Below are 15205 nucleotides of genomic sequence, written 5' to 3' on the forward strand. Positions count from 1 at the left end.
CTACTCCTGGTGACGTCACTACTCCTGGTGACGTCACTACTCCTGGTGACGTCACTACTCCTGGTGACGTCTCTACTCCTGGTGACGTCACTACTCCTGGTGACGTCTCTACTCCTGGTGACGTCTCTACTCCTGGTGACGTCACTACTCCTGGTGAAGTCACTACTCCTGGTGACGTTACTACCCCAGTTGTTGGATTGAGTGAGACTTGATCTGCAGGTTTGGTGTTTGTTACTGGTAAAGAGTTATCCTCCGAGGGAACTGTTTCGCTTGGTTTGGCAGATTTAGTTGGTTTGTATAAAGCTGTTAATTGGCTCACATTTTGTGCATGTTCGCTTATCGGTGACTCCAAATCCCTATCTGAAAGAGTACTTTGGCCTTCTTTCCGTTTTGATTTCTTTGTTTTCTTATGCTTCTTCTTCTTCTTCTTCTTCTTCTTTCTCTGCTTTAGCTCTGATTGATCACTTTCTTCATCACCCACCTTTTTTATTTTATGAGGAGTACTTATCTGCTCAATATCTTCTGGTTTCATCAGTTGAACCGGCCTTAGGATGAACGCCGGTACAGTTGCGTGAGGAATTTCTGGCTTATTTATAGTTACTGATCTGAGATGAACAGAGGGTAGTTCTGCATGGGTGAGGTCAGTTTTTATTACTGTCCCAGGTTTCAGCGGGAATAAATGTGGCTGCTCTGTTTGCAGTTGTGCAGTTAGAGCTACTTGTTTGTCTGGTGTCGTCACTACCCCTGTTAGAGCTACTTGTTTCATATCAACTGGATCAACAGGCGTCTCTGAACAATCTAGCTCTTTTTGCGTCGTGTTCATCACAGGTTTCAATTCGACGGAGTTTCTTATAGTTGTCTGGTAATTTGTAGCATCGTTAGCTGGTCGCACTAACTTTATTACTGTAACCTCTCTTTCTTTGTGAAGTACAGGTTTTAGCTTGAAAAGTTCAGGAGCAAGTTCAGGAGCAAGTTCAGGAGCAAGTTCAGGAACAATAACTTCCGAAAGATCCATCTTGTCCGGAAATTGTTCTCCTTTTTCCGGTTCTCTTGTTGTAGGCCTGTTATCAGATGTCATCTCTTTCACTGCAGCAGATCTGATATCAACTGGCGTTTTTATGGAGCGAGATTTCTTTTTTGTCTTATTCGACTTTTTGATTTTTTCGCGTTTCTTTTTGCTTTTTGCTGTCTCTTCCTTTCTTGTTTGTTCCTTATTAGTATATGAAGGAGCTTCTTCTCCGCCTGCAACTGTTGCTATGGCAACTAACTGATTAGTTTCTCTTCTTTTGTAGGATAAGCTACCGTCTTGAGACGAGCCACTTTCTTCATCTTGAACACTATCTTCATTATTAGGGTCATTCTTCGCAAGTTGAGAGAGCTTATCTCCTACATTAAGAGATAAGGAGGAGTCTGGTAACCAGGAGTCTAAACTGCAGCTTGATGAACTGTTTATAGAGTTTATAGAGTAACTCTCTTTAGAACAGGCGGTAGCAGTACGTGCAGTGGGGCTATGTAGTACTTCTTCAGAAGTGCTAGAGTTGCACTCCAAACCTTGTGTAGTGGTGCTATGTGGTACTTCTTCAGAAGTACTAGAGTTGCACTCCAAACTTTGTGTAGTGGGGCTATGTGGTACTTCTTCAGAAGTACTAGAGTTGCACTCCAAACTTTGTGTAGTGGGGCTATGTGGTACTTCTTCAGAAGTACTAGAGTTGCACTCCAAACTTTGTGTAGAATTATTTATGAACTTTATAGGTTCTTTAACTGGGGAACAGTAAGGGTTCTCATCCTGCGAGGAACTAACCTCCTCCTCTTGAGACCAGGAACAGTAGGGAGTGTGATGATGGAGGTCGTGGTGAACATTACACATTATAATAACCTCTGGTGTGCTCGACACTGAGGAGGGAGACGGGTTTCTCTCAACTGAGGAGGGAGATGGGTTTCTCTTTCTCTTTCTCTTTCTCTTTCTCTTGTTATCTATGTTAATAGATAGCTTGCTTTTAGGAGGACTGGAAACTTCCTCCGTATTCCATTTCTTGAATGGGTGGTCATTTTTCCGCGGTGACCTGGCAGCTTTAACCGGATGCCGCAGATTGTCGAGGAAAAATTTGTTAACTGTTTCTCTGGCCCGACCCTCAAAATCTTGAAACTCAGCCACTCGGTCCGAACTGATTTGGAAGTGTGTCTTGTCAGTGACATTCCAACCAGGGTCAACTGTAACTTCTACCTTACACTTCACTCCCTTGTAGAGGAAGTTGTGGAAATTGTAGGAACCGTCAGTATTCTCAGTAAAGTGTCGTTCATGTGATGATAATGTGGTTCTAGCTTCACGAGGTAAGGAACCCTGAAATGAGAGGTCAACTCTTAGTCTATACTTGGATAAATCAGAAAAATCTAAACTTTTAAATTCTAAGTGGAAATTATAAATAAGAACAAAACATTTACAAATTGGGGGGGGGGGGGGGGGGGGTATATTAAAGTATAGCCCTGGGTAAAAATCGAAAAAAAACCTACATTTTAATATATTTTAATATACCTATAGATGGACCGTATGGGTAACGCCAGCGGCGGAGAGACGACAACATCGCCCTCCGTAATGTTTACCTCAGCTACAGGACGATCCCTGTTTGCTACACTCCTCATCAGCTTCGCCACCTTTAACATACGTGGCCTCGGTTCTTGTGATGATCCAGACGACATCCACAGCAAACGGGAGCAACTGGGTACCGATTGTCTACGGTACGGCATAGATATCTGCGCTATTCAGGAGACTAAGGTTGTAAAACCGGATTCTTGCAGTCTTAGCAACGGATACAAACTATTATTGTTTGAGCAGAAAAATGGCCGGCACTATGGACTCGGTTTTGTTATCAGTCCCCGATTTATTGACTATGTGGTATGCTGGAACAGTATCAGTGATCGAGTAAGCTTTTTGGACCTAGAACTCCCAACAAAATCTGGAAAATTTATCAAATGTAGGGTGGTCAATGTATATGGGCCACACAAGAAACTTGCAGAAAATGATCAACAACTGTTGATTAATTTTTACGGCCAAGTTAGGGACGCTCTAAACGTCCCTGCTAATGTTGAGATATTTGTTTTGGGAGATTTTAATTCAAAGTTGGGAAAAATTACTGCTTCAGATAAGGACTTTGGTTTTGGTCGTTTCATGGGTAAACATGGTATGGGTTTGCGCAACGATATGGGAGAAAACTTGTTAGACTTGTTATCAGAATTTGACCTCTTTGCCTCCAACACTGGTTTTTATCATCCTGCTCGACATACGACCACCTACACTGGCTGGAGGAAGGACTGGAGTGCCGGGCGAAATAGTAAAAAGACGATCCCGGTCTATTCTCAGATCGATTTCATCCTGTGTCGAAGTAGGTCGAAGCCAATGCTACAAGATTCTAGATCTTATGCAGGCACCTTGACATACTCTGATCACAGATTTGTTGTCACTAGAGTAGACTTTAAGGACATCTGTCTTTGCTATAAACGCCACTCCAAGTCATCCTTAAAGTTCAACACCTCTGAACTCACCTCGAACCCCACCATTCAGGTGAAATATCGTCAATCCTTAGATGATAACTTAAGTAACACTGTTTCTGCTCTGGATCCAAATTCAGACTTGAATGGCTTACTCGAGTCCATAAAGGATGCTGCAAAATCGTCAATTGGTGTCATCAGACACAGGAAACGTAATCGCAGCGACGATGATGAGGTGAAAAACTTATCTAGCCAGCGTTACTTGTTGAGACAGCAGCTTAATGATAACCAGTCTTTAGACAGAACCTCACTTAGATTATCTATTAACTGCCTCACCAATCAGATCAAGCAGAGACTTTCTAACATACGATCAGCTGCTGCTGATGCTATCTGTAATACCATCAGTTCAACAACAGAAAGTAAGAAAATGTTTGAAGCTGTTCGAACCCTGAACTTACCTAAAAGTAAAGCCCCTTCTAGTATTGGTGTTCATGATGAGCAAGGGTGCAATATTGCAACAGACACTGGTAAAGCTGCCGTAGTTGCTAAGTACCTTGAGCAACAACTTACTCGTGATGAAGCACCTTTAGAACCTTTTGTAGGACCTCCTCGCCCACTAGTTAAGCCATTCACTAGTGAAGAAATCGGATCAGCTGCTAGAAGTCTCAAAAATGGTCGAGCTAACGGCCCAGATGGGATTCCTAACGAGCTTCTCAAGTATTCTACTGGATCAGTACACAGACGTTTTGCAGACATTATCAATAGAAGCTTCGAGACCAATTCCTACCTTGACCCCATTGGACAGGCAAACATTACCCCCTTACAGAAGCCAAATAAGCCCATTGGTCCAGTGAAGAATCTACGACCCCTCACTCTCTCAAATGCTGTTAGAAAGATTCTTTCAATGGGCAACCTTGAAGAGAATTGAGAATAAAGTCAATGCCTTCACTGGTCCATGGCAATGTGCTTACAAGCAGGGTAGATCATGTGCTGACATTGTATGGTGCCAGCGTGTGATGTTATCAGTTGTCCAGAGGAAGAGGTGGGAATACCATCGTATGGGGATCGACATGTCTAGTGCCTTTGACACTATACGACGATCTACCATCCTCGATCTTCTTGTTGAGTGTGGCTGTGATGATGACGAAGTCCGTTTGGTAAGACTTTTGCTTTCCAACACCAAGCTCAAAGTCAACATCAACGGTACACTGTCTGCTGAATTCCAGAGTTTTCTCGGTGCATTCCAAGGTGACTGTCTGTCTGGATGCTTGTTCACACTTGTCTTAGCGGGTGCCTTGCGTGACCTCCGTAACAGGCTTGAAACTGCAACGAATAGGCCTAACCCACCCATCACCGATATTGGTCTTCCACTTGACAGTGAGTATGCTGATGATATCGACTTCAATGATGAAGATGAAGACAATCTGAGGGAGCTGTTGCCTATTGCAACAGAAGTCCTTAAAGATTGGAATCTCTTCGTTAACGAAGACAAAACTGATTTCACTCATGTGTACTTAGCTGAAAAGGGAGCTAAAGACGATCAGGGTAAGCCAATTGCAGGGAACGAGCTCTGGAGAAAGAGTATCACGCTTGGCTCCATGCTTTGTAGTAAGGAGGACATCTCTAGAAGGATATGTCTGGGATATGCCGCGTTTAACAAATACAAGAAAGCTTGGAACCATAAGATCCCTCTGAGCAAGAGGCTTCTGTTGTATGAGGCTCTGGTAGTATCCGTTTTAATGTACAATTCATCTTGCTGGGCTGCCCCTAAATCAGTATTGGAAAAACTAGATATTGCTCACAGACGTCATCTGCGATCAATTTTGAATTACAAATACCCTCACATCATCTCCAACAAGAACTTGTATAAACGCTGCAATAGCGAACCATTGTCAGCTAAAGTGGCTCGTAGTCGGTGGAGGATGCTCGGACATGTACTGCGTGGGCCTACAGATGGCCCAGCCTATTCGTCGCTTGTTTTTGCTGTCAACACCTTACAGCTTCAAGGGCGGCGTGGAAGACCGCAGTCAAACCTTTTCTCACTGATTCTACACGACCTTAGTGTCCGAAAATTATCGTTAAATAATTTATGTGATTTGAACTATTTAACGTTAATTGCTCAGAATAGAGTTAAATGGAGAAGTATGCAAATTGCATGACTTTTGTTTGAGAAAGATTGGGGGACAGAAATGTTTACTTTGTTTACTATCTGTTTCTTAGAGCTTTTGTTTATATATATATACCTACAATCAGTAGATTAACAAGATAAGCCAGTTGTTAGTCCCCTGAACTCATACGTCATAGATTTTGGCCCATAAATTGGTCAAGTATAAATATCTTTGAACAACACTAACTTTAGCGGCCAAATTTTGAATCGAGATAATATAGGTATATTAAAGTATATTAAATTATATTAAAGTATGTATATCCCCGGGTAAAAATTGAAAAAAAACCTACATTTTAATATACTTTAATATGGTTGCCCCCCCCCCCCCCCCCCCCCCCAAATAAACAAAATATGTTTATTTACACATTGGGTGTCTTTATCCATTGTGCTGTAAAGCTCTGAAAGTTGGAGGACTTTTTCAGAACTTTTCCTCGGAAACCCTATAAGCAAATTAAAGGGAACTTTGAGATTAACTCAGAAAAGCAAACTGTTAGCTCAACAAGCAGTGTCAAATAAATTAACCGCAATCAGACTGTCACTCTGTTAGGTTTGAAGTGTTTGTTTTCTTAACAGGCTGTCATTGTTGCTATGGTAACCAAATTTCAGCTAGTTAATGGTAGAAATAACACCTGTTTGTTGACAAAGGGGGTGGGGGGGGGGTTAAGTTATATTATAGTACATAGCTACTTTAGCTACTTTCCTCTAATCACTATACTCTTAATCACGTCCTTTATTTCACGCCGAGGTAATGATAAAGTTAAATTTGAAGTCTGCTAAATATTTAACATACTTACCATATCAGACCTTATCTGGTTGGACATTGCGTGGACGGACATAATTTTGGGCGGACATTATGTAAATGTTAAGTCCTCAAGCGGACCCCCCCCCCCCTCTGTCCCTCACCCTCCAGCGCTCATATAAAAAGGTAGTAGCAATGTACTATAATATAACTTAACCCCCCCCCCCCCCCCCGCTACTATGATATAACTTATAGTAATTGCCGCTATACCCCCACTCCCCACTGCAGTGCTCAGCAAGTACTGAACTCCTAAAGTACAGGTAACTCCCACTTTAGCTGACGAGCCTAACATGACTGCTACTAGTATATAATACTAGGTAACATGTACGTAATGAACTGTAATGCAGTAAAAGTGAATAAAAACCATTAAAGTTCCACAAGCAATTCAGAGCGTGGCTATGTCGTTTCAAAGTCACGTTGCTATGGAAATCTATTGTACAAATTTTTTAATTTCGTGATTTGTATGTATTGTTATGTTTCTATTATGATAATATAATTTTAGAGCATTTTCTGAGCTCATGACAACTAATATCACATTTTATATAGTTTATATTTGCCAGCACTGTGATACTCCTCCTGAACTGAACAAATAGTTTCTGCTTTCTAGTTGACTTAAACTGTTATACTAGTATTTATTAAGTACAATCTGTCTGATCCTCTAGTGCTACATTACTTGAACTGCTGCTATAATGTCTGCTAGCAGTCCTAACTTAGTCAGATCCCTGTACATTAAGAGATTAGGGATAGTCTTTAATACTGGGGGGGGGGGGGGGGGGGGGGGGGGGGGCTGTTAATGCTGGAGCACAACCTGCACGGATCATATTGTCTATGTTGTCATGGCAACACCCCATAATACACCGCGTCATCACAAATGATAAGGTATTTAGTTCAATATACCGTAATTTCTCTGAAGATAATATCTTCAGTATATAGTATACAATAAGGCACAAGGCACTGTAGACTTGTAGACTCTACAAGTCTACAGTCTAGACTCTACAGTCTAGAGCTGTATTGATTCCTGTAGAATTACCAGCAGATGCCAAGAGGCTGTTTCCACCCTATCTCTGGAGCTGAACTGTAACTTTGTAAAGCTAACTCTGATAAGATAATAACACCATATAAGGAAACATCGCCATAGCAACACTATCATACAAGGGAACATTGCCATAGCAACACTATCATACAAGGGAACATTGCCATAGGAACTACCATATAAGGTAATATTGGTATAAAGATGCAGCTAGAACTGCTAGATAGGTCTAATAATATAATAGAGCGATTACCGCTCGATTAAGTGCAGATATCAGTGATTTTCAGATGTTTACAGCTGCAGAATTCATACAGGACTAATAACTAGTAACTACTTAACTAGTAGTATTGTTGTATGGATTAACAGTTGAAATATTTTACTTTGCTCTTGTCGCTTAGTTTGACTGTGTGTGACTAACAATAATAGTTGTTTAACTGATATTTATATATATATATTTAAATAATATCACATGATCAGTGTTATGTGACAGTGGCGCCGACCCCGCTGTGTAGAAATATATAGTAGTAATATATAGTAGTAATATATAGTAGCGGCCGGGGGGGGGGGGGGGGGGGGGGGGCTATGTGCAGTCCCTTTATAGCTTTAGAGCGAGGAGTGTATAAATAGACACGGTGCGAGGAGTGTATAAATAGACACGGCGCGAGAAGTGCATAAATCGGACTCGGTGCGGGAGTGTCTTAAATAGAACCTGATGTCACAAATTATAATAAAATATATATATATGTGTAAGTCTGCGGCGCGGCCGGTATAAATAGACACGGTGCGAGGAGTGTATAAATAGACACGGTGCGAGGAGTGTATAATAGACACGGTGCGAGGAGTGTATAAATAGACACGGTGCGAGGTCTAGTGGGTGTCAGGAGATGTAGACACCGGTACGCGGAGTGATAAATAGACACGGTGCGGAGGAGGTATAAATGACACGGTGGAGGACTGTATAAATGGACAAAATAAAATATGGCCTCCAGCTCCGCGGCCCAATTAATGTCGACTGTAATAAAGCTAAGGAAATAACAATAAAACCCACCCCCCCCCCCCCCCCCCCCCCCCCCCCCCCCCCCCCCCCCCCCCCCCCCCCCCCCCCCCCCCCCCCCCCCCCCCCCCCCCCCCCCCCCCCCCCCCCCCCCCCCCCCCCCCCCCCCCCCCCCCCCCCCCCCCCCCCCCCCCCCCCCCCCAACAATAAACAAACGTAATTATGATGTTCAGATTTACTAAGATCATTATTTGAGAACAAAGCTGGAGCTGAGTGTTTATAAAGCTGGAGGAGTGCCCCCCCCCCCCCCCCCCCCCCCCCCCCCCCCCCCCCCCTTTATAATGTATGAACCTTATTTGAGGCCCCCTCTAATTCTGAAATGCCAGAATTACTACTAAAACTGTTTGGTTGTAATGCACAGACCGCATCATAACACTGAGAAACGTACCATTGTGTCACGTGGTGTTGCTATGGCGACCATGTAGTGTTGCTATGGCGACCATGTAGTGTTGCTATGGCGACCATGTAGTGTTGCTATGGTGACCATGTAGTGTTGCTATGGCGACCATGTAGTGTTGCTATGGCGACCATGTAGTGTTGCTATGGCGACAATGTAGTGTTGCTATGGCGACCAGGTTATCAGCCTGGTAGAATGTATAACAGGTGCACTCTAACAGCCAGTATATCTGGTTATAATATGCGTTATAATTAGGTGCACTGCCTTATAATGCTATAATATAGACCCCTAACTATCAGGTGACTAACTTCCCATGTAAGGAATAATCCTTAGTCCAGATAAGATTTGCAGATATGATGTGATTTACTGGTTTTAGAGTCGGCTCTAAGAGATCCGTGCAAACCCCCATTTACCGTGCTAGTTGGGGTATCTAGTAAGTAGCAGCTAGATTACCGTGCTAGATACCCCGTACTGTAAACCGGGGTTTACTGTATCTTGTTATCTTATTACCGATAGTTACAGTTCATAACTGTGTAGTACCTATATACATTACCTCATAACTGCAGTTTTAGTTGCTTATCTCTCCGTCTTCTCTGTTACAATCAGATAACGTTACCATAGTAACACTAATAAGTAGACAGATTCTAATGTTTGCACCTGCCCGGCTGCCCCCCCCCCCCCCCCTCCCTCCTTGCACGTTATTTAACATAGCATCTATACAGCTGGGGATTACGGGTTTTACGTTGTTCGATATTTGTCGTGTTTTCAAGTGTGACAGTCCCACATCTTCCAGTCTGTTTCTCTTTTGCAGAAAACATTTGATTGTACTGATTGATACGACTTGTTTCTAAAGCTTTCAGTTTCAAGTAACATGGTCGTCTTCATATCTTTCTTTTCCGCGAAATTTATAGTAATGGCACTCGTCAGTCCCATAGTCCCATCTTCCCATATTGTATTATATATTTATTATTTCATATAACCAGTTCAGTATAAAGCTCTTAGTTGCTAGTTGGATCGTTGAACTGGATAACATTGGTTTGTCACTCTGCAACAAACATTTCAACTCTACTGTAACACTACTGTGCCACTACTGTAACACTACTGTAACGCCGCTTCATGCCTGCTCAGCTTATTGAGGTTAATAAGTGGAAAATAATAATAGTAATAAACTTTACTTTATTAACTCATACATCACGTGGGCGCTGGAGAGCATCACGTGGGCGCTGGAGAGCATCACGTGGGCGCTGGAGAGCATCACGTGGGCGCTGGAGAGCATCACGTGGGCGCTGGAGAGCATCACGTGGGCGCTGGAGAGCATCACGTGGGCGCTGGAGAGCATCACGTGGGCGCTGGAGAGCATCACGTGGGCGCTGGAGAGCATCACGTGGGCGCTGGAGGGCATCACGTGGGCGCTGGAGAGCATCACGTGGGCGCTGGAGAGCATCACGTGGGCGTGGAAAAAACCGGTGCAATTATGTAAATAATAAGTGGCCGTCAAATAGGTAAAAAGTGGAGTTATAGTTCTAATGCAAAGATACAACCAAAGAACAAATAATGATAACTCAAAACAGATAAAAACATAATTAGTACAGACAAATCCGTCTGAAAAAATCGATCTGCTGACACACGAAGCTTTCAGAGGATTTTTGACGTTTTTGAGTCCCATTAGGTGCCCTTTATGGCTGACCAACTTTTCCAAACTTTTCCACTTGTCTTAAGGCCACTTTTTGCCACTTTACCACTTTTTACCACCTTTCTTGTTTGTCGAATATCTTTAGTTGTGAACATCGTAAAAGGTTGCGGATCAATCGAGTGTGTTCATATTATCAGGAAGAAAAACTTTTGTTCAAACAATTTTTACGTCAGATAATAAGTTAATTGGATAATTATCCATTAACTAATTAGCAAAATTCTAAAAATTTTTTATTGGCTCAAAATGATCGGAATAGCTTGAAACACGGAGAAAAGTATTTTTTAGAAAAACTTTGAAAATTTTTCACTTACATTTTTTTTTCGAGACTTAAAAAATTTCGAAAATTCAAAATATTTTTTCCGCCAAATGTGATCAAACCGCATGAAACACGGAGAAAAATGCCTTTCAAAAAAATTTAGTGAATTTTTCGTTTCAAGAATACTTAAATCGCCAATATTTGTAGTTGGAGTTCAGTAAATCTCGGCAGATTTTAGTAAACAGGAATTACTAAGTGAAGAGGTCTGAAACTGAAAAACGTTAACCATACGATCGCGCGGCGATATAAGAGTTTCATAAACTAATTTTCACAGAAATTGCACCAATGGCACAGTCAAGATCGAAACGATAGCCTGCTGTACTGTCATTTTATTGATTTCAATGATGAATCAGTGGGGTTAAGATAATCACATTTGTAATAAATAAACATCTCTGTACCGTCAATTGTGCTAATCTAAACCAGCCTACCTGTATTACCAGACCTCTTCTTTTCCTCGACAATCAAACCAAGTTGTTCATATCGCATTTGGTGGGTGATGTAAGTAGTAATACATATCGAGCTGTATTCAATCACAATACGACACAATGCAATACGTGTATATTATATTATGGCCCTTAATGAGGTATATGAAACGTTATATACCGTACACTTCTCGTTACTCCAGTGAGAGGCCCAGTATGGAGAGGTTTAACAGTTTAGCACGAAAACGTTTACTTGGCCTCATGGCTCTTTGACAGCTCAAAGAAGGCGAGAAAAGACCAGAAAGCTTAAATTTTCAACTCCACATTAATCCTGAGCTGATCATCATGGCCCCGAATATCCTACAGGAAGAACCTGTATTTTTACCTCACGACGTCCGGATTTCAAATCAACACCCTCAATAACATTAACAATCCTTCCTGATCAGGATCTGTCTCTATCTAAGATGGCAAGTACGTACGGTACAGGGCTTTAAGTACGTACGGTACAGCTACTTTAAAAGGTACGTACCGTACAGGCACTGTAAGGTACAATTTTTTTTTCAAATTTTTAGAATCAACTTCAGTGAATTACTTGCAATTTTTGATTAGTATTATCATCATAATTTTTGTACCGGATCGCTCTTAACCGGTACTACACTACTACTACTTGTAATTATCGTTAAACTCAAAGCTTCATCCTTTTGTTGCAGTATACGAACACCAGCTTTTCAGCTAGCTCAGATCGCAAACTTAATCTACGCTTGTCCATAATATACTCGTAATCTCTAAAATTGGTCTCATAAATTGACAAAGAACTTAAAACACTGAATACTATTTGGGCCAACTGTTTAAGCAGAAAAAGTTTTCCTCCAAAATATTTCCAGTATATTGACGGATTAATAAGCTTTGTACCTTTCAGCCTACTTTATTAAGTACGTACCGTACAGCTAATTTAAAGGTACGTACCGTACGTACTTACCATCTTAGGTCTCTATTAGCAATTTCCAAAATATCCTGACTCTCGTGGAACATTTCACTGAATTAATTATTACTGGTTTTTTATTACCCCTTGCCCGTCATTCGTATCTACATCTTACCCTTGCCAGTATGTTACCCTTGCTGATTTTACGTTTAGCCGACCCTGACATATGGGGGTGATTTGAGGTAACCACCGATCCAGCATAGTAAATGAAGCGGTATGCAGAACAATACAAAACAAGTCACAGTTGATGTTGGAAGGTGTATTTACACTTGCTTCCTGGACCTGGCTGTTCCTTAGTTTCCCTGATCTGTTCTTGCCTTCTTCGAACTGTAAATGAGCCATGAGGCCAAGTATACGTTTTCGTGATAAACTTTAAAACGTCTCTATACCGGGTTTCTCACGGTATAAAGCGTTACATAAACCTCATTAGTCATTAAGAGCCATATAATATACACGTATTGTGTCGTAGTCTGATTGAATACAGCTCGATATGTATTAGTTTCAATACTTTCAACACTATACTATATAACAAATAATTTTAATGACAGGATGGATTACTGAGGGCACTGTGTTAAGGTGATTTAAGTGGGTCCCAATTCCCACCGACCATTCTTCTTTGTGTTATGAATACTTGCTTCATCATCTCCTTTTAATAAAAATCACGGTGTCTTTATTGACTAAGCGCATTACTACTTACATCACCCACCAAATGCGATATGAACAACTTGGTTTGATTGTCGAGGAAAAGAAGAGGTCTGGTAATACAGGTAGGCTGGTTTAGATTAGCACAATTGACGGTACAGAGATGTTTATTTATTACAAATGTGATTATCTTAACCCCACTGATTCATCATTGAAATCAATAAAATGACAGTACAGCAGGCTATCGTTTCGATCTTGACTGTGCCATTGGTGCAATTTCTGTGAAAATTAGTTTATGAAACTCTTATATCGCCGCGCGATCGTATGGTTAACGTTTTTCAGTTTCAGACCTCTTCACTTAGTAATTCCTGTTTACTAAAATCTGCCGAGATTTACTGAACTCCAACTACAAATATTGGCGATTTAAGTATTCTTGAAACGAAAAATTCACTAAGTTTTTTTGAAAGGCATTTTTCTCCGTGTTTTATGCGGTTTGATCACATTTGGCGGAAAAAATATTTTGAATTTTCGAAATTTTTTAAAGTCTCGAAAAAAAAATGTAAGTGAAAAATTTTCAAAGTTTTTCTAAAAAATACTTTTCTCCGTGTTTCAAGCTATTCCGATCATTTTGAGCCAATAAAAAATTTTTAGAATTTTCCTAATTAGTTAATTGATAATTATCCAATTAACTTATTATCTGACGTAAAAATTGTTTGAACAAAAGTTTTTCTTCCTGATAATATGAACACACTCGATTGATCCGCAACCTTTTACGATGTTCACAACTAAAGATATTCGACAAACAAGAAAGGTGGTAAAAAGTGGTAAAGTGGCAAAAAGTGGCCTTAAGACAAGTGGAAAAGTTTGGAAAAGTTGGTCAGCCATAAAGGGCACCTAATGGGACTCAAAAACGTCAAAAATCCTCTGAAAGCTTCGTGTGTCAGCAGATCGATTTTTTCAGACGGATTTGTCTGTACTAAATATAACATAATAGCAAAACAACAAAACAACTTCGCAGGTTGGGGAGGCTATAAAGATACCGCACAATGACAAGTACTGTACAAAGTGCGCTGAGAAGGTCGCCATGGAAACTGGAAAACTCACCGAAAAATTAATTGAACTGAAATGTAAGTAAAAGTGAGACTTAGATATAAATATTGATTGATTGCTAGGTCAATAAAATGTGTGAAATATTGACTAATTAACCAGTAAAATGTGTGAAATATTGACTAATTAACCAGTAAAATGTGTGAAATATTGACTAATTACCAGTAAAATGTGTGAAATATTGACTAATTAACCAATAAAATGTGTGAAATATTGACTAATTAACCAGTAAAATGTGTGAAATATTGACTAATTAACCAGTAAAATGTGTGAAATATTGACTAATTAACCAGTAAAATGTGTGAAATATTGACTAATTAACCAGTAAAATGTGTGAAATATTGACTAATTAACCAGTAAAATGTGTGAAATATTGACTAATTAACCAGTAAAATGTGTGAAATATTGACTAATTTACCAGTGGAGGCGGACCGGCAGAAAGTACAATTTGATACGATGAAACGGAAGCTTGACAACACGTCAAAGGAACTCAAGACGGCCCAGGCTATGATAGAGACTCTCAAGGACCAAAACCACGAGAAAGCAAACAGAATAGCCAAGTTAGTCTTAAACTCTATAAACCTGCACGAACACGACAGTTTGTTCCACTACGAACAGCTGCACGAACACGACAGTTTGTTCCACTACAAACTTGCACGAACACGACAGTTTGTTCCACTACGAACAGCTGCACGAACACGACAGTTTGTTCCACTACAAACCTGCACGAACACGACAGTTTGTTACACTTCAAACCTGCACGAACACGACAGTTTGTTCCACTACGAACAGCTGCACGAACACGACAGTTTGTTCCACTACAAACTTGCACGAACACGACAGTTTGTTCCACTACAAACCTGCACGAACACGACAGTTTGTTACACTTCAAACCTGCACGAACACGACAGTTTGTTCCACTACGAACAGCTGCACGAACACGACAGTTTGTTCCACTACAAACTTGCACGAACACGACAGTTTGTTCCACTACAAACAGCTGCACGAACACGACAGTTTGTTCCACTAAAAACAGCTGCACGAACACGACAGTTTGTTCCACTACAAACTTGCATGAATACGACAGTTTGTTACACTACAAACCTGCAC

At 40.9% G+C, this 15205-nt stretch overlaps 1 protein-coding gene across 4 annotated transcripts in view; it reads left to right on the plus strand.

Moving 5' to 3' along the window:
• The window catches only part of LOC134825190 (uncharacterized), a 34154-nt gene that overhangs the window by 14737 nt on the left and 4212 nt on the right, over window positions 1-15205 (plus strand). For all 4 annotated transcript variants that reach the window (XM_063837341.1, XM_063837339.1, XM_063837340.1 and 1 more), the window contains 2 exons: window positions 14007-14115; window positions 14517-14655. In XM_063837341.1, coding sequence (XP_063693411.1) covers window positions 14007-14115; window positions 14517-14655 — 248 coding nt within the window. The remainder of the gene's footprint in view (window positions 1-14006; window positions 14116-14516; window positions 14656-15205) is intronic.

This window comes from Bolinopsis microptera, chromosome 13 (assembly GCF_026151205.1).
Source record: "Bolinopsis microptera isolate Bmic1 chromosome 13, MBARI_Bmic_1.0, whole genome shotgun sequence".
Taxonomy (NCBI): domain Eukaryota; kingdom Metazoa; phylum Ctenophora; class Tentaculata; order Lobata; family Bolinopsidae; genus Bolinopsis; species Bolinopsis microptera.